General features: G+C 41.2%; 1 protein-coding gene across 1 annotated transcript in view; it reads right to left on the bottom strand.

Annotated features, from left to right (window-relative positions):
* The window catches only part of TBXAS1 (thromboxane A synthase 1), a 227206-nt gene that overhangs the window by 70418 nt on the left and 135301 nt on the right, over positions 1 to 21487 (bottom strand). The window contains exons 6-8 of the mRNA XM_085322558.1: positions 20458 to 20546; positions 17944 to 18092; positions 16071 to 16201 (exon numbers count right to left, since the gene is read on the bottom strand). Of these exons, the coding sequence (XP_085178684.1) occupies positions 16071 to 16201; positions 17944 to 18092; positions 20458 to 20546 (369 nt within the window). The remainder of the gene's footprint in view (positions 1 to 16070; positions 16202 to 17943; positions 18093 to 20457; positions 20547 to 21487) is intronic.

The following is a 21487-nucleotide window of genomic DNA, read 5'->3' as shown; positions in this document are numbered from 1 at the left end:
AGGAGAGAGAACAGAGAAAGTAAACCAATTGAGAATAAGTGTAAATCCAAGTATAACACGGATTTTATTGGCCGAGTTTGCCACTCACTATATCTACAGAGTGGTCATATGACTTAGTGGTTTATACACTGACCTCCATGGGAGCTAGGATGCTTACAGTTGTGCTCCCTTTTTTGCCTTTGAAATACAGTTATAACTGCTCTAGCCTTTCCATCTGTAAAATCAGTACAACATGCACCAAATCTCACAAAACCTCATGAGGAAAAGCTAATGATGATCTCAGAAACCCCTTTAAGACCTAGGATGAAAACAGATTTACACAGACTCAAAGAGTTGAAGGCAGAAAGCACCACATCAGGGAAGGAGAGGCCTGGGAGGCACTTGGGTAGTTACCTCCTCCATCCCCCTGCCACAAGGCAGGATCAGCCAAACCCCTCTGGCAGCCGTTCATCTAACTGTTCTTAAAAATCTYCCAAAACTCAAGGTTCCCACAGCCTCCACAGGCAGACTATCCTGGTGCTAAATSATCACCATCAGAAAGGTTTCCCCTCCTCTGCTCAGTCATTGCATATACTGTAGATCATCAGATTTCAACCAGCTACACCCATAACATCTGGGTACACTTGTACGCATACCTGTATAAGTAAGATATATTACTTCAGCAGGTCTATAACAAAGCACATTGATAAAAAAGAAGAAAATGTTGCTGAAAAATCTGAAACCATTTTTATCTGGCAGAGCCTCTGTTTGCAAAGTGAGGACGAAGAGCACTCAGGTACTGCTGATTCTTCAAGAATTTTGCACAGGTAGGAATTTCTCTTCTGGTACAAACAAATTGTAATATCATCTTTGGTCATGTTATACAAGCCCAAGCTTTGAGACACTAGAATGAACCCTGGTGCTCGAGGCTCTGTCTCCTCACTTGGATTTTGGGCACACAAAATTTCTTATTTGGTTTACATCTTCGTGCTGCTACTCAGAATTGTATGGCCTCCACAAAGCAAAGCAAATGTAACAGTCCTAGTAATCTATRCTCAAAAGGGTAAGTCTGATTTGACCTGAAAATAGCGTTCGAGAATATTTTAAAAATAAGATTTTTGTTAGAGACTCATCTGCCCCCACCTTAAGTTGCCACAAGTGGCACTAAAGGACAAATGCGTCCTCAAGATATTCTCACATCTTTCAGGGATGAAAATAAATTTGAATTTCATTTCTAATTGTTAACGAGTGGATATAGAGCAAAGAGGTATTTCTAGTTGAGACAGGTTTAACGTACATCTTTACGGCTCTTTCAGAAAGAAGTTACTTTCAATTTTAAATGTGTGGACTGTGAGCTGCAGAGACCCTGGTCAGGGGCCTGGCTTGGCTGAAGTGATGTGTAGGATAAAGAGATGCTACAATTACAGATGCTGAATGCACCCACTCGCACATGCTTCCCCCTCATCTTTTAAAGACTAACCTCAACTTCAAATACCAGCCTGAAAATATACATTCAGCATTTTCTTAAAAACAACATTTTCCTAGTAACCCAGCTCCCCCCATCTTAAGTTGCTGATATGTGTTTTCAGCCATAATTCACTCTTGGAGGCTTCCCTCCCGGGGGTAACACAATACTCAAACTTGCTGTCCTGGCAAACGCAGGACCAGTCTACCTTGCACTTTTGTGGTATGTRGCATCAACGTGGAGAGCCCACAGAAATCAATAAAATGGCCAGGAAAGGCTACATAAAACCAACGTTACACCATAGAACTCCCTGGGAATGAATATGCCGCATAAAGTAGTATGGAGTAAACTTCACCTCTTCACTGTTAGYTGCACACACATGGAGGCAGCAGAAATAGTTCCTTGCACGCAGGTGTTAGCTTTCGCCTTTTGTAAAGCCACTACTTTGGATGTACTTTGATAGTGGAAGGATAACGTGGTGGATAACGTGGAGGACGGGAAGATCCCCAATAAAATAGACACCTATTTTACTGTTTCTTGATTTTGCAGACCATAGAGAAAGTTCTGGTGTGCCCAGAGAGCTGGAAATCCTTCCACTAGTTCTTCGGCGTAATGCCAAAGGATTGTCGGCAGCCTGGGACATTTACGAACAGCAGAAGATCCCCAAATGACCTCATGGTTGCCCCCGACTTTGGGGAGTTTCCTTTCAATATCAGCTTGAGGGGAATTGCCTGAGTGTCCAGCAGAAGCAGGAAATTCCTCCATGAAATCCAGTCGAACGGCAAACGAGGGTCACACGCTTTGTGGCAGTCTGCTGGCAGCTCCGCAGCACCGGGCTGCAGCCTCAGCCCAGGGCACGGCACGACAGCGTGACCACTGCAGCTCCCTCCGCAACGCGCGCACCYGGGGAGCGCTCAGAAACCCCCAAAAGCCCCAAATATGAGGCTTGGAGAGTCTCCCCCAGCTTTCCCAAGCCCTGCACCTCAGCGAGCAAGACACACTAGTGGCAAATGACAGTAAACTGGAACCTCGTTATTTTATATTTGCAAAACATTCAGCCTAACAACACTTAGAGACTGACTGAGGACTCCTAGCTGTATCGTAGTACAACCAGTAAAAACTGCATTTGCGTGTGCASTGGCACAACTTCTCCTGCCACACAGGCACACGTTCTGCTGCCACGAATGAAGGTGCAATTTCCTTTTTGGAAGTGGAGCAGCAAGGTTATTTGAACAGACAGCGCACAAATGCAGTAAGAGAGAAAAAATAACCGGGAATGGGCAACAGCTTGAGGCAGGGCTTCCCACGCGTTCCAGCGCCAGGCACCCAACCCCAAACCAGCGCAGGGCTGACCACCCCACTGCACGCTCTCTGCGCACATCCTCTCTCAGGGTTTCTCTGGCCTCCTAGAAAGCCAGCTGACACTCTTCCACCCCMCACACACACTTTGCAGGAGGAAGGGAGGATGCAGGAAGGGAGTGTTTGAGGATAAGTGCCTGACACCCAGAAGCTTGACCCTCTACTGACTCAAACTGCTGACTAAAGGCTGCTGTTGCAAGCAGCTCACTGCCCCCTTTTTTATTTCCCATAGATTACAGTTGTATTAGCTTAAATTTAATACCCAGTTAATAATTAGCCCCATTTCTAGTGACCTGACATTCAAGAAATGCAGAGGAATCTAATTATTGCGTTTTTATTCTTCRTTCTTCCTGCCCCGTGCTCTCTTTAACATGCTTACAGAGCCCCACTACGCAACCAGAAGAGCCACCAAGACGTCTTGGGGGCCATCCAGGGACATTACTGTTCACATCCTGCCTTCTCTTAGCTCTTCCCATGATTTAAGACCCTCTCTTTCTGCATCATGTTACACACAGATTGTACATATGTTGACAGAAGAAACACTTCGTTATTTGGTTTCAAGGGCCCTAAGTAATTCCAGGTAACAAAAAACTCTCATTTTTTAACTAACCTAACTACAACTGCGAGACTGTTATCAAATATATTTATTCTTAYGAAAAAGTACAGTTCTAACAATGTTATTAATGTTCTTTATTAATAAATATGAAAACGAYGACTCCGAGAGCTGCTCTCTGCGGCTGGCGGGCAGTGGCACAGCCGGCTTAGCAGCTCACAGGCACACCTGAACTCTCCAGCAGGATTTACACTGACACTCTGGCTATATTCGACTGGCTTTTACCTGCAGCACATAAATCGCCTCTAGACGTGAATCTCCACTGCTGTGCAGGAAGGAGCCCTGGTTTCCAAGGCAGTGGGTGAAAACGGCACTAGGAAGGAGAAGATTATTTCCACCTACGCAGTGACCAATAACAAATTGTGTTATCATCTGCAGTTTCATGGATGCTCAGTTCAGTTATGAGGTTTATCCAATAGATGGCTCCTCTCCCTCTTCTCTCCCTGCTCTCCTTCCAGAGTTTCAGTACGACTTTCTAATATTTACACATCCATTATCTTGCAAATATAGGCATTTTGCGCACACCGATAAACACACAGAAGCAGCATGTGTGCATGAATGAAAGAACAAAAGAAAAAAATGAGAAGACATTTTATATTTTTAYGCCACGTTGTCCTTCGCCAGTGCAGGGATGCACGAGAAACAACAGCCAGTGCTGCAGTCTGGAATGCTTCCTGAAGTCAAACTCTAAAAAAAAAACAACTTCAGAAATACATGAGCCTTAACAGCTGTCTTTCTCCCCTCAAATATGAGGGCATCTCCCACATCATAGAAATCCCTGACTGAGCAACTTCCAGGCATCATCACACTTCCTCTGTCAACAAAAGATTTTTTTTTTTTTTTTTAAGCAAGGAATAAAAAAAGTCCTACGTGTAGTTATTGATATCAAGATCTGTGTAACTGCTGAAATGTAACATCGTGCGAGTTCATCTCATTATGAATAACTCTGCCACTTCTGAGGTGCAGAAAGTGAACAGACTTCTGTTGTTTTCCAGAAAAACATAGTAATAACAGCAAAACCAGAGATGTTAATTACATTCAGACAGATCATGTTTATCTCATACGTGTAACTGTGACTTCCTCTGATCGGAGGAGTGGTTCTCAGTCCTGAGATCCATCTTTCATCTCCCTAAGATCTTGTCAAACATCTGCTAGTTACCCCACTACAGCAATCACAACCCTCAGGTCTGATCACTCCAACAGGTGAAAACAGAATAGCTAATACATCTAACAACATTCTCTCTCTCAGAAGCCAGACCATGACTATTTAAATCCCAGCCGGCACAACTATAACCCTGCTCATACCATCCAAAATAAGAACATTACTGATAATAACATTGCTCCTTGAAGTATTAAGCTGCTTTGAAAAGAGGAAGAAAAGGCACCCATCTCCTATGAATATATATCATATATATATTTTATATAACATGAAATATGTAACGTAAACAGGTATCTCCCAGATCTTCCCGATATTAGCACAATTACAGTCATACTAACAACTGTGTTCAGAAAAAGATAAATGTTTTGGCCTTATTCTAAGCTCAGCATAATCACTGTTTGCATTTCAGGACTCCAAAAGGACTTGCCAAATTCCATACCTCAAATCAGCTTTTTGTTAGCTAGAAAACAGAAAGATTGAACCGACACATGCTTTGCTCACTCCCAAGCAAGCTCATCAGCATGCCTGATCATGAGCTGTGAGGCTGTGGCTTCCCTTTACTCCCGAGCAGACACCCCAAGGAGTCCTCCAGCACAATGGATACTGTGCGGAGAAAAAGAGCACCCAAGTGCAGCCCCAGGCTCCGGTGACCCCCTTCAGCTGCCATGAGGGCCCTTTGCGTGCCCAAAACAGCATATGTCCAAAGCATAAAGCGGCTGTGGCACTGCTCTCGATTGGGCCAGGAGCACATCCAACCCCCAGCCAGCCCTAGGACTCATGAAACACAAAAGCTACGTTTTTCCTACATTCCCTCTCTGTGTGCTGCCGCCAGCAGAACTTAGGCAGACCCAAAGCCAAGCTGCAGACTTTCACCTTCTCCCCCTTTCTAAAGGGCCAAGTTACGTATACTCTAAAAATTAGAGTTTGCAACTGAAATACTGACAACAATTTTCACTGTGGAGCAGTCTGAAACAGGCAGCAGCAATATTCATTAAGCTGTTAATAATGGATTGTGGCACAAAGCAATTTATCAAGTTTCCATTGTAATTAAAATCACGGAATATTTGGGCACTTGCAATGCACCTAGCTCTCCCTGCTTCTGAAGCTTTACATTTTAATGTGAATTATGGCTTCCTCTCCCCAGAGACCTGCTAAAAAGCCCATTTTAATTGGTACATTTTTAATTGAGAGTACATTATTAAAAAGCATATATTTCAGCCAAAGCAAGAAGGGAGGCACTCAGCTCYCCTCTAGTCTCCGTCTCTCTTGATTTTAGATATCGCTTGACTATCCTAGAGGGAGGAAAGAACATTGAAAGATAGTAACTCTGAAGACAGYGGAGGCCAGCACAGATTCACTGCTGCCCTGCACGGTCACAAGAGATGAAGACAGGGCAAGGTTGCTTTTGCAGATCCTTGACTTCTAGGCAGATTTTTGRGGAGGAAGAGCAAAGCCACCACCATTCAGTCAGATCTGGAGTAAGTCACAGGCTGATGAATGCTCAGCAGGGACTCCTGCCTTGCAGCAATCACCTGGCTTTGAGGGCTCTTTTTGAAAGCTTCTCCTTAAGGCTTCCAAGGAAAGGGAATCTGTCATATTCCATAACAAGTGACTCTAATGTTAAATTATCATCAAAAACCAGGCATGACTGTGCGGGGTCGGAGCCTTCTGAGAGCTTACAGCCCTGCTTGCTCCAGCAGGCTAGGGCAAGAAGACGTGGCCCTCAAGGCTGTCAGAGCATGATGGCAAGAAGAGAATTGTCCCAGTAAACAAAGTCAGTCACCTCCATGCACTGAGATTATCAGAGCAGATTGCCATTAGAATCAAAAGGAAAGCAACTTCATGCACTTGGCATCAAAACACTGACCACATAAATGGTTTTCTTGTTGGCAGGATGGGCTGTTGATGTTTTTCAGAGTAGAAGTATGGATCTGCTAATGTAACTGAACAGAAAAGAACAGGGAAAAACATCAAAGGAGTGTAAAGTAGATACCAACAGTTGAGATAGATCAAGGAAAAAAAAATCTCCAGAGATCAAAACATTCCAACAAATGGCCAAGATGGTTGAACTAGAATAAAATATCATGCAACTGCTTTTTTCATGACTGCTTCAGAAAAGGTCATGCTATATTGAAAAAGAAGGTAGCACATGTGGCTGAGAGAGGTTACTAGAAGCAAATAAAGACACAGAGACACTAACGCAGACAAATTTGAAGATCAGCTCAGTAATACCACAGGTGCTGCAGCTCCCCTCATGATTCTGGGACCAAGTCAGGGATGAAGGAAAGTAACGATAGATAAAAGGAGTATGAAACACAAAAGACAGAACTGCAAATAGTAAAATCAACAGAAAAAGGGAAAGCTCTGTTATTTCAGTTAGAGCCAGTAAATCTGATTTTTTTTAATTAAGAATTTATACACTACTCTCTCACTACTTATGTCAGAAAGAAGTCTGTTTATAAAGGGAAAGTACCCAAACATGCTATTGCTCTCTGAATGACAATGTAAAACATATACACTGTTATGTACACAACCTCCCCAGTCCCTAGTCAATAGATTCCTTGGAGACTTAGATCAAGAGTAAACTGAAAAAAAAAAAGAAAAAAAGAAAAAAAAGAAAAAAAAAAGTTATGTAAATGAAGATTAGAGGCTACATCCCACCTTGGCATCAAAGGTCACCACCCTGCTACGCAGACAACTAATCTCCAGATGATTTTGCTTTATGACAAGATTTCCTGTGTTTGTTGTTTGAAAAACCCACTGTCTGGATGAAGAGCAGATCACAGATCAAGCAGGAAGAAGGAATAGACTTTGATGACTTAAAGAAGGATATTGAGAAACTTGGGAAGAACAAATCCAGGGGGTAATATACAGAAGAGAGATGAGGACCTCCGAGGAAAAGAAGTTAGAAGATAAAAGGGAGCCGGAAGGAATGGAGACAAATTCAGAGCAAGAAATCTTCCTTTCAGCTAAAGGGATGAGTAGTGATACTCTACCATGAAGGAAAGCAAAAKACAGCAAATGAGAAAAGATACGTTGGAGAAGATTTCCTTAATGCTGAAGGAATCACAAAGGGAAACATTACTTCCAAGCCTATGGGAAAATGACTCTGGAAGAATGTTGTACCAGTGCTTGGGCTGGATATTGTGCATAGGTGAAAACATTCAACAGAAGGGCCAGATTACTTACTGACTTGGCAGACATCAACAGACATATGACTACTTCAGATTCTGCCCCAAGTGCTAGAAATAAAAGTCAGCTGGAGATGCTTTATTCCCTTCCCAGAAAATAYGTACCTTTTTCTCAGCCATGAACATAGTGAAGTTGTATCATATAACTTTTGTAGTTCAATACCCAGGAACACTTCCCCAAACACATATAATGAAGCAACAGGTTGCAACAGCCTTGATCCAATTATTTTCTCTGATTGCAGGATCAGGAGATACACTAACTAATCAGGCAACAAACTTTATGTATAAGGTCATGAAACAGCAGTATTGAGAACAAGGTATAAAAAGTATAAAACCCTATGCCACATCCTCCTCAAACAGATGGCCTTTCAGAAAGATTTAATCAGACATTGAAATGCATGCTGCGAATACTCATTACTAGCACAGGATCAGGCTGGGACAAGTGGCCAGCACTGACGTTATTGCCTACAGGGAATTACTACAGGCATAAACAGGATTTTCAACATTTGAACTTCTCTCTGGATAACAAGCACAGAATCCCCTTGCGTGGGGACTCTGGGAAGCCTGGGAGGGCAAAGCAAAAATTCATGAGGGGGGCAGCCAAGGGCAGYCTGCAGATAAGAAGCAAGAGACAGAGGACTTCATAAGGAACCATCACCTTCTTTTAGGTTGCTTCTTCCTCTCTCTTTTGCCTGTGCTAATCAAACCACCAGAAAGCTTAGCGACGCAGACAAACAGTTGCTGGACTCCAAGCACCTTCAAGCACAATGAGCTCTTGGTCCTTTCATTTTTATGGACACACAAAATAACAGAGCTGTGACCAAGCCCTACCTTTCAATATTTAGACCAGGAAAAAGACAGTACGACCACAACAATCAACACCTGCGAGCAGATGTAGGCAGAGCTGGTCAAAAGAAAAAAAGATCTTTGCTCTTCCCCATAGAGACAGGACAGCTTCTTCGAAAAAAGACAAGTTTGGCATTTAATTATTAATTAATCTACGGTTTTCAGATAAATTTTATTAAAAATGCTAATAAAGCAAGTCCTAAAACTACCTTTCAGCTTGCATTTTTGATAAACAGTACTTTTAAGTGACCAAGTGTACTGCATAAACACAATTTAAAAAGTCATGAAAGCCCTTGACATTGTCARCAATTGAGCATGTGGATTTATTTATTTTACTCTAGATGAAAAAGCCTTTTTTTCTAAACTAAAAACCCCTCTCAGTTAAAAGATGTTTCTCATATACTGGAGAAGCCAACTGTCCACGTACACTTCCAGCACTGGCTGGTGAAAACAGGAGGAAACTGCTTGCAAAACYTACTGACAGAAATGTTTAAGTCCTTCCTTCCCACAACCCTGGAGGCACTCTGTTTACCTAATGACTTTCTGTAGATTAATATTGTTATGGGGTGCATCTGAATCTCCCTACTTCCGCCCAGATGTCCCCCCCCCCCCTTTTTTTTTTTTTTTAAGACAAGCCCTCTGGAGTAGCTCGAGCTTCACTGAGTGCCATGCATCTCTTACAAAGTGAGTCTTAGAATCAGTAAGGTTGGAAAGGACCTCTGGAGATCATCTAGTCCAACCTTCCTGCTCAGCAGGGTCACCTAGAGCATGTTAGACAGGGTTGCATCCAGGTAGGCCTTGAATATCTCCAGAGAAGGAGACTCCACAACCTCTCTGGCATAGATACTCATGTTTTCTCAGTACTTTCTGCAAGATCATTCCTGGCAACTCTGAATACCCCAAAACTTCACCACTCTAATCAGTATGAACACCCTGGGCCCCCAGTTTTACTTCAGTCCTTTGGCACAAGTCTACGTTTTTGCAAACTGAAGCATGTGAGCAGTGCTCCAAGAAGTCAGTCAGATTGCTCAGGTGCATGATGATGGTTCTGAGCGCAGACAGTAGCTGGGGTGGGACAAGTGAGGTATTAGATAGGGACATAGCTTCTGCTGCACCCTGAAGAAGAACTGAAGATACACAGCAGTAGCTGGAATAAAGTGAAAAGGAATGTGGAGACATGGAGATATTAGAGAAAGTGTCCCAGATGTCAGATTATTTTGCTATGGTTCTGCCTACAAGGCTTGCTGGACTGGGGCARATAATAATATATATATAATACTGTCTGCCTTTTCCTTGCCCAGGGTCTGTAAAGTACTCTGATCCATAACAGACGAGGCAGTAGAAAYGATACAACAGGAGCAAAGGGTGAGGAACAGCAAGCAGATCTCATATGTGCTTGCTGGCAGCAGGTGACCCAGTGGAGATTTGCTATCTTCTTCCGACTRCAACGCTCATAAAGCGCTGAACTGACAGGTGTGTTGGGCTGGGGATCTGGGACAGACGCAGTGGCAACGCAGAACTCCTCCTGCTTCCCCATCAACGGGCCTCAGGGAGGCGAGGAAGTCACCTCACCCCTTACTTATTCCAGCCTTGATCTCTCCTGAGAAGAGAGATTGCAGGACTGTGTTTCATGATGAAAGCACCTCAGCCAGACACTTCAGCTGAGGCCTGAAACCAAAAGATCACGTTTCATCGGCCAGTAATTAAACTTTGGAAGGATAACAGCAGATTGACTGAGAAATTTCAACTAATAAGCAAAACCGAYAGGGATTTTAAGCTCATCTCTCTCTCTCTGAATGAGGTTTTGAGAGTTTGCTGTTTAGATGCCCACTTAAGAAATCTGAGACAAGGTATAAAATTCATTACACTTTTCTCCCTCACCAACCCCTAAAAAAGAGGATTTTTTTTCCTCACAATTAGGGAAAAAAGGAACAGAATTTTACACGCGAGTAGTAGGGGCTGGGTTTTTTAAAGGATAAACAGAACTCCTTTTAATACTGTGCCACTTTTTAGAATCATTTAATGTGTAAAAGATTTTCAACATTTTCTAGAGAAACAATACACTTGTTCAGGTTTGAGATTTAGGTTCCAACCCCAGACTTAGCACAAATTCCCTCTATATCTTTAAAACACGCATTTACCTCCTTTGAAAGTCCACTTCATATTTCTTCATCCCAAAGACAGTGGATAATGACATGATGAGTCCATGAGAACAACCTAGTGGAACTGAATCACCACRGGCCCTTCTATGGGCTAAGAAAAACAGAAGGATCAGGATGATCCTTTGTTTTACTGACTTTATTAATCAATAAAAATGGATTATTTAATGCTGCCATTCAGTGTGTATCCTTAAATGGACACCATCTTCTTTCAAATACAAACAAGTTGTGCTTAGATTTCTACAAAGGCAAGAAAACTGCACACTACTAGGTGTCTAATCCTCCCATCTGCTGTTTCCTTAGGAAAATATTTACTTTTTAACATCTGTACTGCATTTTCCACAGTTCAAACACACACAGCTCCTGGAATGTACACAGTATTTAGCAAATTTTTAACTAAGTTTTCTTAGTAATTGTATAGTTTTCCCTTGACAAGGAGAGGATCAGACTTTTTCAGAAGGATTACCTCTGCTCAACTCATTTCAAGCAGCTCTTGAATAAAATAGTTCATTAGTTCATGAAAAGGAAAAACTCCAGGGAACTCGTAGGGTCGGAAGAGAAAAGAACRGAGTGCCACAGTAATTAGGTTTTCAGATTGTCCCTTATCCTCCAGAATGCAGGTACACACACGCCTGTCTCTCTTCCTCTTAGGTAAACCATTTAGGGGGAGCTCATTGCACATTGCTCCCTGGGAATCAGTGTTCCTGAGATTAAGGCTGTAATGCGGCCATCATTTCCCAGAAAGATATTAAAAGATATCACTTCCTTATAGCCATTCCCATCTGCCAGTGAAAGGGCACTTATCTCCCCTTTGCAAGCCTTTAAATAGTTAGCTTCAGATTTCCTCAAAATTCTGTTTCCTGCCCCACTAGCTCCTTTTTAGTTTTTTCCTGCTATGTCTGTAGTTGGAGATGGAAAACTGATGGATCTCCACCCACCAGGACTTCCTCATGTCTGCCTCGGCTTGTGGGCAGCATGGAGACAGCAGTGCCAATTATGGTACCTAYCGGGGACTAGTGAAGAGATCTGTCAGGAATGAGGATGAGGCCAAGAAGTGGGGAAAAAATGTATGGACTGCACTTCTTCACCAGCAGCCACTGACAAGACGACATCCCCCTGAGGGCCAGAGGTAGCACAGTAGTGTCCCAGAGCCATACCAATTTGGGAGATGCCGTGTCATTGCCAGCATCACCACACAGCTTCCTCATGTCCTTGYGCCAAGTGGTGCAGAGGCAGCCCAGTTAACAGCAGTACAGTCTCCCCAGTCTTCTCCCACTTCGCCTGCTGCCTGCTCTGGAGTTGCAACAAAAGTGTCCAAGAGTCTGAGCCTCCAACATTAGCCATACTGACCAACTAAGAGGCCAGTGACTATAGTTCTGGTGATACTTCTCTAGGATTTGTCACTCTTGCATTTCAAATTGGTTTGAGACCACCAAGAAACAGCTGATCGTCATCAAGATCATCATCAGGTCACTACCTCCCTTGCACAGATCAATGACCTTGAATTATACATTCAGAGCAGACAGCGYGACTGGAAAAAGTCAGGAGACGCCAGAAGAATTCATTGCCTAGGTGAGCTCTCCAACTCTCATTACAAAAGGGCATATATTTTGAAAACTGTGGACCATTCTGACATATCTGTTGTGACATTTAAAAAATTAGTTACTGTTTTGCAATATCTTTAAAATGTTGCATCCTGATTGTTGTTATTACTACACATTACGAATGAGATTCTGACCTTTCTTATGCCAAGGGGACTCCATTTTATCCCATATAATTTTAAAAAGGAGTTTCAGCTTTGAGCTACATGAAAGACTTCTTTGTCTAGAGACCATCCACTTAAAACAGATTAGTAAGCATCCCAAGTACACCCAACAACTATAACTTGACAGACAAAATGTTACAGGAATAACGATTTGCATATCAGATTATTAAATGAAAATCTATTAAACTACCACGTACCAAAATAAACAGTCTGCCCTGTTTCAGGCAYGTTTTGCCTTCAGGGAGAAATTTAAGCCTGGGCAGATAATCAGGATAAGGTATTTGAACACCTAAATCCTACCGAAGTCTTCAAAGTAGGAGTTAAGTGGTACCTTAAATTTGTGCTGTTTCTTCTGAGCAAGGGAGACTTTGCTTTTCTGTAAATACTGGGAAAAGCATTTTACAATAATTCGAATCTGTGAATAAATGTAACATACTAAAATTTCTAAAGTACGATCACTAAATGTTTTTTGAACCTAAGCCAAATGAGTAGACTCTCCAGGACTGAAATTATTTGACTGACCCACAGAAAGATGATACATAATTAAAATGACATCTGCAGCACTAACTGCCGGGATGAGAGAAAGTGACATCACGGATCTCATATAAGCTGCAAGCGTATTATTAGATCTAAACCTGGCTGTAAAATTACTATCTGCCCATGGGATTATCTTTAGGCATGCAGAAGCATTGTTTCATTTACTGATAGAACAGGGATGATAACAGGCTGACTTTGCTTGTCACTTGTTTTTTTTCTTTTTTTGCCTTTCTTTATTCTTTGTGCACATTAGCTGCATATGAGAGGAAGACGAGCTTTAACTGAATTACTTTCATGGGGATTTTCACTGTTTTACAGTTTGTTCCGAATATGGTTTTTTTTCTCTCTCTCCCAGAAAAAGCAAAACATTTTTAGTGGTGACAACATCAGTGAAGAGTAAAAAATGCATACAGTGTAACATCTAGGCATGTGGCAATCTAGGAGGTATCTGTTGGCCTCATGCAGCACAGAGAGGCTGTAGGACCTTGTTTACAGCTCCCATTATTAGCACAAAGATGCAGTAGCTACTGGTTATATCTTGGCCTCACTAAAATTCAGTGCCAAAGCTCCCACAGACTTCAGTGGAGATATTTCATCATATTTCACAAAGGACACAGGACACCGTTTTCCTTCCACTGCAAGGCTATCCAAGACACTCAGTCTCTACAGATTACAGTCCTGCGTTAAATTGGACAGAAACTGCATTTCAATCTGTTTTGCATATAATTTTCTTTGTTCCTGGCAAATCAGTAAGTTGCCTATACTTGTAACAAAACTTGTTTGCCACCACCATAAAAAAAGTCAAAATTCTAAGAGTGGCTAATGAGACAGGCAGTGAGAAGGAAAAAATGGAAGCTCGACACTTCCAAGTCACTTTCGAAAGCCTTGCTAATGATCTTGAACTGCAAAGGGACTTAATATGCCCTTAGAAATCTGCTCCTAAGTGTCTAACTCCCTGTATTTGAAGTAGTTGCCATACGACAATCTTGCAACCTAGGCAAAAGTCCAGGAGCAGGTGGGACGCAGCCTGTCACGACCTGCGCGTACAGTGGTAGGCAAACACGGACCTTGTACTTTCCGCACCGCCCTGGCACTAGGGAGCTCCTGCTTCAGGTTAGCTCTTCGAGCGCCTCCCAACATCGCTCCAAGACGATCTGAAATCTCCCTGCTCCGTCACCCACTCAAAACTGGAGACAAGGAACGCTGCCTACCGTTCCCGTCATCACGATCGCACTTTTCCTCGTGTTTTCCCCAACCGTACATCCTCTATGCCAGACTGCAGCTTGAGGGAGAGCCCATTTAGTAAATGATTTAGCCCATGACTGATGCTCTTAGTGCTACTACCATACAAATACATTGCATAACTGCCGTTAATCGACATTAGATTGTTTTACTGATCCTTTTATTCTTTTAAAAATAATACACAGGGAACATACTTTTAAAGCAGACCTGTTCAGCATAAATCTTGAATCAAGTTTCTCTACACACAATCACATCAGGATGCAATTAAAAGTTCACAGTGGATCTGTGCACTAGAAACGAGGCATCTGCAAGCAACTCAGATACACTGTCTCTGTTAGCAAATATTTTTTCAGCACTAGACCTGGGTAGGAACCATGTTTCTGATTCATGAACTGCATATGGCCAATCAGTGGTGCTTACAAACGCCTGGATGTAAAGAAGGAAGAAAAAGATCTAAAAGCTAGTAGGAAAGACACATAAAGACGGTTGGAAGAAAGACAGAAAGCACGGAGAGATAAAGTGCAACAAATACAGAAGTAAGATTGAACTGCAGAGAGAATGTCAAAGTAAAAAGAGTAAAATATGCAAAAAAGAGGAACARTATCTTTAAAAATCAAATTGATTTTTAAACGTGCCTTCGATATAATGTAGGGTAAACTAAAATCTGTTTTTTCTCCTGAAAGATGACAGCTGTGGGGCAAAGCTGCGAGAAAAAGTTGTTGGGAGCATCCATTCTCACCTCTGTTGTTACACCATCAGAATGGCTGCTCAACTCAAAGTGGTAAAAACATCTATATTTCRATATTAAGAGCTGCTTAATGTGCATGTTACGGCATATTTCATGTCAAATGATCTGCAAAACAAGTCTCAGTTACCTTTAAAATGGAATTCAAATTGACACTCCTTGTTTCTGGCTGCACATCTCTAAGTGGTTAACTTATTTTTAGGGCTAATACGTACAGTGTGCAGCAAAAAGTGGTCCAAAAGCACAAGTAGGCCTGCACAGCTTTTTGCATCACAGGACTGAAGTGCACGCCTATGTTCTAAATACTTCAGTACCAAAAACAGAGACACTTTTATGAAARTGCCTGAATCCTCAGATACTCCATAGAACAGCAACAACCAAAACAAAACAACAAATCAGAACTGCCTTTTAGCCAGATGAAGGAGAAACAAATGGGCTACAGCCCCTGATTTGCTACTAATACGTACCTATTGTATTGTGCCCTTTGGGCAGAATTTACTTCTTTATCTTTAGCCATCTCAGTATCACATGACTGTTCTTAACCAGAGATTCAGGTTCTCTCTCTCCATTTTCAAAAGTAGTACTAATTGTCATAAGACTACACAAACCTAAGAGCTCCTAATTAATGACTGGGACAAATCGCTCTACGGGGGCTCCTCTCTCTCCTGCTGTTTAAGAAAATGTATGTAGACAATACACCTAACTTTAAGATGAGAAAAAAGATTTACAAGGTGAATCCTTCCTTCTGGGTCATGAAATGTGACATTTTATGCATCTTTATTTGAACAGAAATACAAAGAGAAGCAGTCTTTCTTGTAATATGTTAACAGTTCCGCATCAACATCAAGTATGGTTGATGGTACATAGAGCCAATAATGAATAAAATCTTCACTAAATTGCTTTGAAAGTTCAAACAGACTGATTTTGCTTTTTAACTGRGGTTGATGCCACTTCCAGTTTTTCCTCAAAACATTTGCTTATCCTTATATTTATCACAGAAATAGGCTTACCTCAGCTGCATCTTGCTGGTCTCTGAAGATAATTGCATTCTTTACGATTTGGATAAAAAATCCATTCAGTTCCTTTTGTTTCTTGTTTGGCAAAATCCGGAGCAATGGAATCATTATGAATGGGAAAGAAACTATAARATAATTTAAAGAAGAAACATTGAAGCATGGTGTAAAAGCATATAATATCCCCCTCTTTTCACTAATAATATAATACTCATCAAAGGGGATGCATTGTTATTAAATCTATTTTTTTTCCTCTTTTGCTCCCTTTTCCTCCCTCCCATACACGCTAGTAAAGGATTTTCTTTCAGAAATTCCATTTTTGGCAGGGACTTCCCAGCAGGACAGATGTCTTCCAGACTTTGCCCTGATTTGCAACCGTACTACAATAATACAGAATTTCAGTTTACTATCTTGATGCCACAGAGTCACCACAACAAGTGGCAGAATTTTTTTCCCTGCCTACTCAAATAATTATATACAGAAGGAGAGAAAAAAATCTTGACCTAGCCTAGCAGGTTATGGCATTGATCCATGAAACTAGCAATGGTCATCTAATTCCTGTTTACAGTTCTTCAATATTAGGATAATGATTTACTATTTTATTTTGCTTCTCTAAACAGACCAAAGAAAAGACTCTTAAGGTGGGATATTACCACAGGGTTGGTCCTCAATTCATGGCATTTATAGTCATGAACTAAAAACCTGAGTGAAGCCTTGCATCTTAATAAACCCATAGGTAACTCATAAACAGCTTAAGACTAATGAATCAATCATCAGAAGACCCTTGCACTGCCAGCATGGTAACACTGTGCTGAAATTCAGGCCATGTAATGTACCAGCAGAATGGCATTAACCACTTTCAGGCAACCTAACCCCAAACCCTACAGAATCTTTCTTTAAGCAAGGACTTGATCTACTCACATGAGAGGCAATTTTCGGGAATTAATGACAAATCTCACTTTGCAATCAGGTTAGACATTAACCCCAGGACATTTTGGATACACTGCTCCAGAAGGACACAGTTTGTGTGCTGCTAGCACAAGCGCAATCTGCAGCACCAGCAGGATCAGATGGGCACAGGAACTTTGCCACTGCACCACCTGACACTACTGAGAGCCAGTCTAGATAGCAACGTGGGAAAACTGCATCAACCCTGATTATGCAGCGGCTTCCTCAGCCATAAATTCCTACCTGCCCTCACATTAACAAGGCCCTCACCAGCACAAAGCCTTAGGAGTGACTGGACTTAGAACTCCATGGCTGTGTATCCCATTCTTGCATTCCCTATCTCTCTACCTGAAATAAATGCATTCTGTTACTGACAGCCTGTGCTGGCACTTACCATCTTTATCCTTTAAGACAGCAGCCAGGCAACCGCTGCTGATATTTAAGTAAGAATTTGGAGGACTTATGCTATCTGCTTACGTTCCTCTACCTCTTTTCCTGTTATTAGTCCTCTTTTACTTGTGGGTAGGATTTCCATCTCTACCAAGTAAACCAAGGGCACAAAAACTTTGCACTAATGCTCCCAAGGGCTGTACTCAATTACAAAACATGGATTAGATTGCAGTTACTCAGTTTTAATACAGATGCCTATAGTCCGCAGAGAGTACAGGTCCCCAAAACCAGCTCAAGTCCAAGCATTGCCTCCTGGGGCTCATAGTTTCTGGAGGAAATTGCATTAAAGATGACAGGAGCAGCATAGCATATCATGGAAATCCAGAGGGTATATTTGGCCTGTTGGTAACATTCCAGACACCTCTGAAATAAAGTCTGCAATACACCTTCCTGCTCCTGCTTCAGGATGTTTTGCAACTTGAGAATGACTTTTAGAAAGCTACTATAAGTAGCAAAGGCGGACTGTACTTACGGATTAAAATTAGGAGAGGCTTAAACAAAGACATTTCAAAGAACGTTCTGCAATTCTTAACAAAAGGATCATCAGGATTCTTCTGAGAGTCCACTTGAATACCAAAAGCCACACTACCAACAACATCCAAGGTAAAGCACTTGTAACACCTGCATTGAGTTAAGAATAACAACTCATTAACTTGCATATGCATGAATATCTTGCTTAAATGACCACCAGATAATGTTAATTTTTGCTTCTGATTTTTTTTTATTTGCTTTGAGATTTGAGCTTTGCCAACAAGAGGTGTTTCCACCATTCTGATACATGATGATGCTTGATTATAAACACCTCTTCTCTCTCTGCAATCAAGGTGAACATATTTTCATATAGATCAAGATTTCTATTGAAAATTATATAAAAAAAAATAAAGTTTATCATCTAGAAATCAAATGCAACAGGTTAGAGATTCCAAAGCATTTTCTTAGTATGCATCTTAATAAACTGATCATTCCTCTCTCATCTAAAATTGCATTTCCACATCCACAGTCTAAACTCTCACTGACAGAACTTGTTTACATAAAATTGCCTATTAGGGACAGGCTTAGTGTACTTGATAGCTTCTTTGTAATGTAAAATCCTGGTCAGAATCAAGAGGAACTGACACCATTTGGAATCCATATCTCATAAATCAGCAGCAAATGCTTTAGGAACTACAAATGATCTGCAGGTCATGATTTAGAAACTTCCAAAGTGACTGAATCACTTCCCATGCATCTGACCATCTATCCAGTCACCTCACGCTTTTTCTTTCTACAAAGCATTAGCACCTATATTTAGTTTTGTGATACTAGATTGAGAATGTGAACTATCTTTGAAATTTGGTTTTTCTGATCTGTGGTCAAGACTGCAATGACTGTTTTTTCCATGCCTCTCTATGAAAGTCCAGTACCAAACTCTCTGGTGTTTTAACCTAAGTAAGCATGAGAGAATGACAGAACTCAGACTCATATATTGTGAAGCAGCATTTCTCAGTCAGCCTTGAGCCACTGTCATTCTGATGATCTCAAAGTAGACCTGTAAGATATGGACAACACCGCAAAACTAAAAAACTTCTTTGGGTTTTCAGGTTTTACATTAAAAAAGGTATTATTGGAGATTGACATGATAAAAGAGGGAACATTGCAATAAAAYGATAATTTTATAAGCACTCAATTGTTTACCTCCAAGAGTTTTGAAAAAATTTAAATGCTAAATTTCGAGATGATGGCAAAATATGTAATGGCTAAAGACAACCAGAGAAGAAGACTAGGCATTGCAGTTAGAGTATCTGTGTCCAAAAAATAACTCCCAGGGCAATTCTGGGAAACTGCAGAACAGTTAGCATCAAATTTATATGTCAAACTGGCTGAAATGGTAGCATGATAAAACAACCGGAAGATCATATTATGAAATGGTCCGTGTCATTTATTTATACTTTCAGAAGGTCTTGTCCAACAGAGAAAGTCTTCTTCCAGAGCAAAACAACAAAGGMAAAAATAAAGGAAAAACCCAGAAGGAATCAAAAGGCCAATTTTCATCAGAGCACTAGCCTTGGAACAAGGTATCTCAAGGTTTCACGTCATCTCCTCACGTTTAATACACAGATCTTCATGTACACACAAACCTGCATGCATGCACACACATATAGTGGAAAAGAGCTGGATTAATTGTGGATAAATATCTATTTCTTTAGATGAAACAAAATGACTTGGGCTGCTCCAGTTTGGGGAAAATCATGAGGAATCTCAGAGGGCCCTAACCACCATGGCACACAAAGTATATTTAAACTAACGTCCATTAAAAAGAATACATCTGAACTATTCATGCACCTTACAAGAGCCTAAAAGTGCATGTGCTCAGAGAAGGGATTAGACAGTACAGTGATCAGCTCAGTGAAGATCTCTGCTGAAGGAATAACAAAAAAGATAACAGGATATTAAATGCATAACAAATGAGAGAAAGGATAGTATGGAAAACATTAAAGTGTCATTTTATAAATCAGTGGTGCATTCTCATCTGGAGTACCAATCTCATCATTTCACAAAAGGCGAGCGTGCTATTAGAGGGGGCTATGAGGAATGTGGTAAGAATGATTAAGTGCTCAAAAAACCTCATATAAAAAGCAAGAGGGTGATGGACTAGAGGGACTTGATACCAGATCAATTTCTATATTTGTACATTATTGGCAGAATGTAAAGAGCAGACTGGACATGGACTGATGCTGCTTTCCTTTCTGCTTCCAGCTGTTAATACTTCATTAAACAACAGCTCAAAATATATTAGATGCTTTCCCAAAATTACTTTTCAAGTATGCAGTGGCTACCCCCAGGAAGAAAAGGCATCTATCAGATATATCCTCTACTAGACTCTGATCTCCACTTATAAAAGAAAGGGAGAGAAAAACTCCTTTTATAAAGTAAGCATATATTTAGAATAACTGCTGCTATTGRCTTTTTTTTAATCTGCCACTAATTTCTGGTATGTTAAACGTACCTCTGGATATCAAAAGCTTTGCCAGAATCTGCATAGACTTTCAAGTTACTCAGCAGGACATCACAGGCCTGGTTTATTAGTGGTATCATCTAGAAAGAAACACACATTGTATTGTTAAAATGTTAAAAATCAATTCTTTTAAATTAGTTCTCTATAGTATATGGGACAGAGCTATCAGGATCCTCTGTAGGTGCAGTCAGACAACTTCACGCAGGTAAGATGAAAGGTTGGACCTATCTGCTAAAAACAAACAAGTTCAAACAGCTTAGGTCTTGTGTCTCATTACAGGGATGCTAGTAGGCTACTGCACAGACTAAATGTGAGACACCCAGGTGCTTAGCTCTCCTTTGGTTCTTGYGTGCTTGCGGCTACACTCAAGGAAATCTACCAAGCAAAGACATCTCCCTCTCCTTTTAATCATTCCCTATTCCAGTAGATGACTTATCAGGATCCACATTACATTTAAACTATACACCCTCAGGGTATGGGTAAAAATATTATCTGTGGTCTCAAAATATTGTAAAGGTATTAGCATCAGAGGCCCAGTATTGCTATCTTGCTGCCCCTCAATTTGAGGGATTTGAGACATACATTAGAAAAGCATCACGTATATCACTACAGCATGCTCAGGGAATAGTGCTATTCCTACCYGAGGAAAGAGTTGCCTAGAGTGGCAATTGCCGTTAAGTGGACATTCTGGATGCAACCCTGTCTAACATGCTCTAGGTGACCCTGCTGAGCGGGGAGGTTGGACTAGATGATCTCCAGAGGTCCCTTCTAACCTTACTGATTCTATGATTCATGTGAATTTATTCAGCTGATGATTCTTTCCAGTCACTGACACATGATGGTCAAGTAGGCTTACCCATGGCTTGGCTGTGGCTAACAGTGAAATGATCTACACTTCAGAGACACAAACCAAGGCTTAGGTGACAATCAAGACCTCATTAAAGTCTCTCTCTGTAGCTCTTTCCTCTTTCCATATGACAGAGCATCAGACACTTGCCTTGACTGCATCTTCTGGCGGAAG

This window comes from Rhea americana, unplaced genomic scaffold (assembly GCF_003343005.1).
Source record: "Rhea americana isolate MKP2758 unplaced genomic scaffold, rheAme1 scaffold_79, whole genome shotgun sequence".
In the NCBI taxonomy this organism is placed as follows: domain Eukaryota; kingdom Metazoa; phylum Chordata; class Aves; order Rheiformes; family Rheidae; genus Rhea; species Rhea americana.
This window is presented reverse-complemented; position numbering and strand designations above follow the sequence as displayed.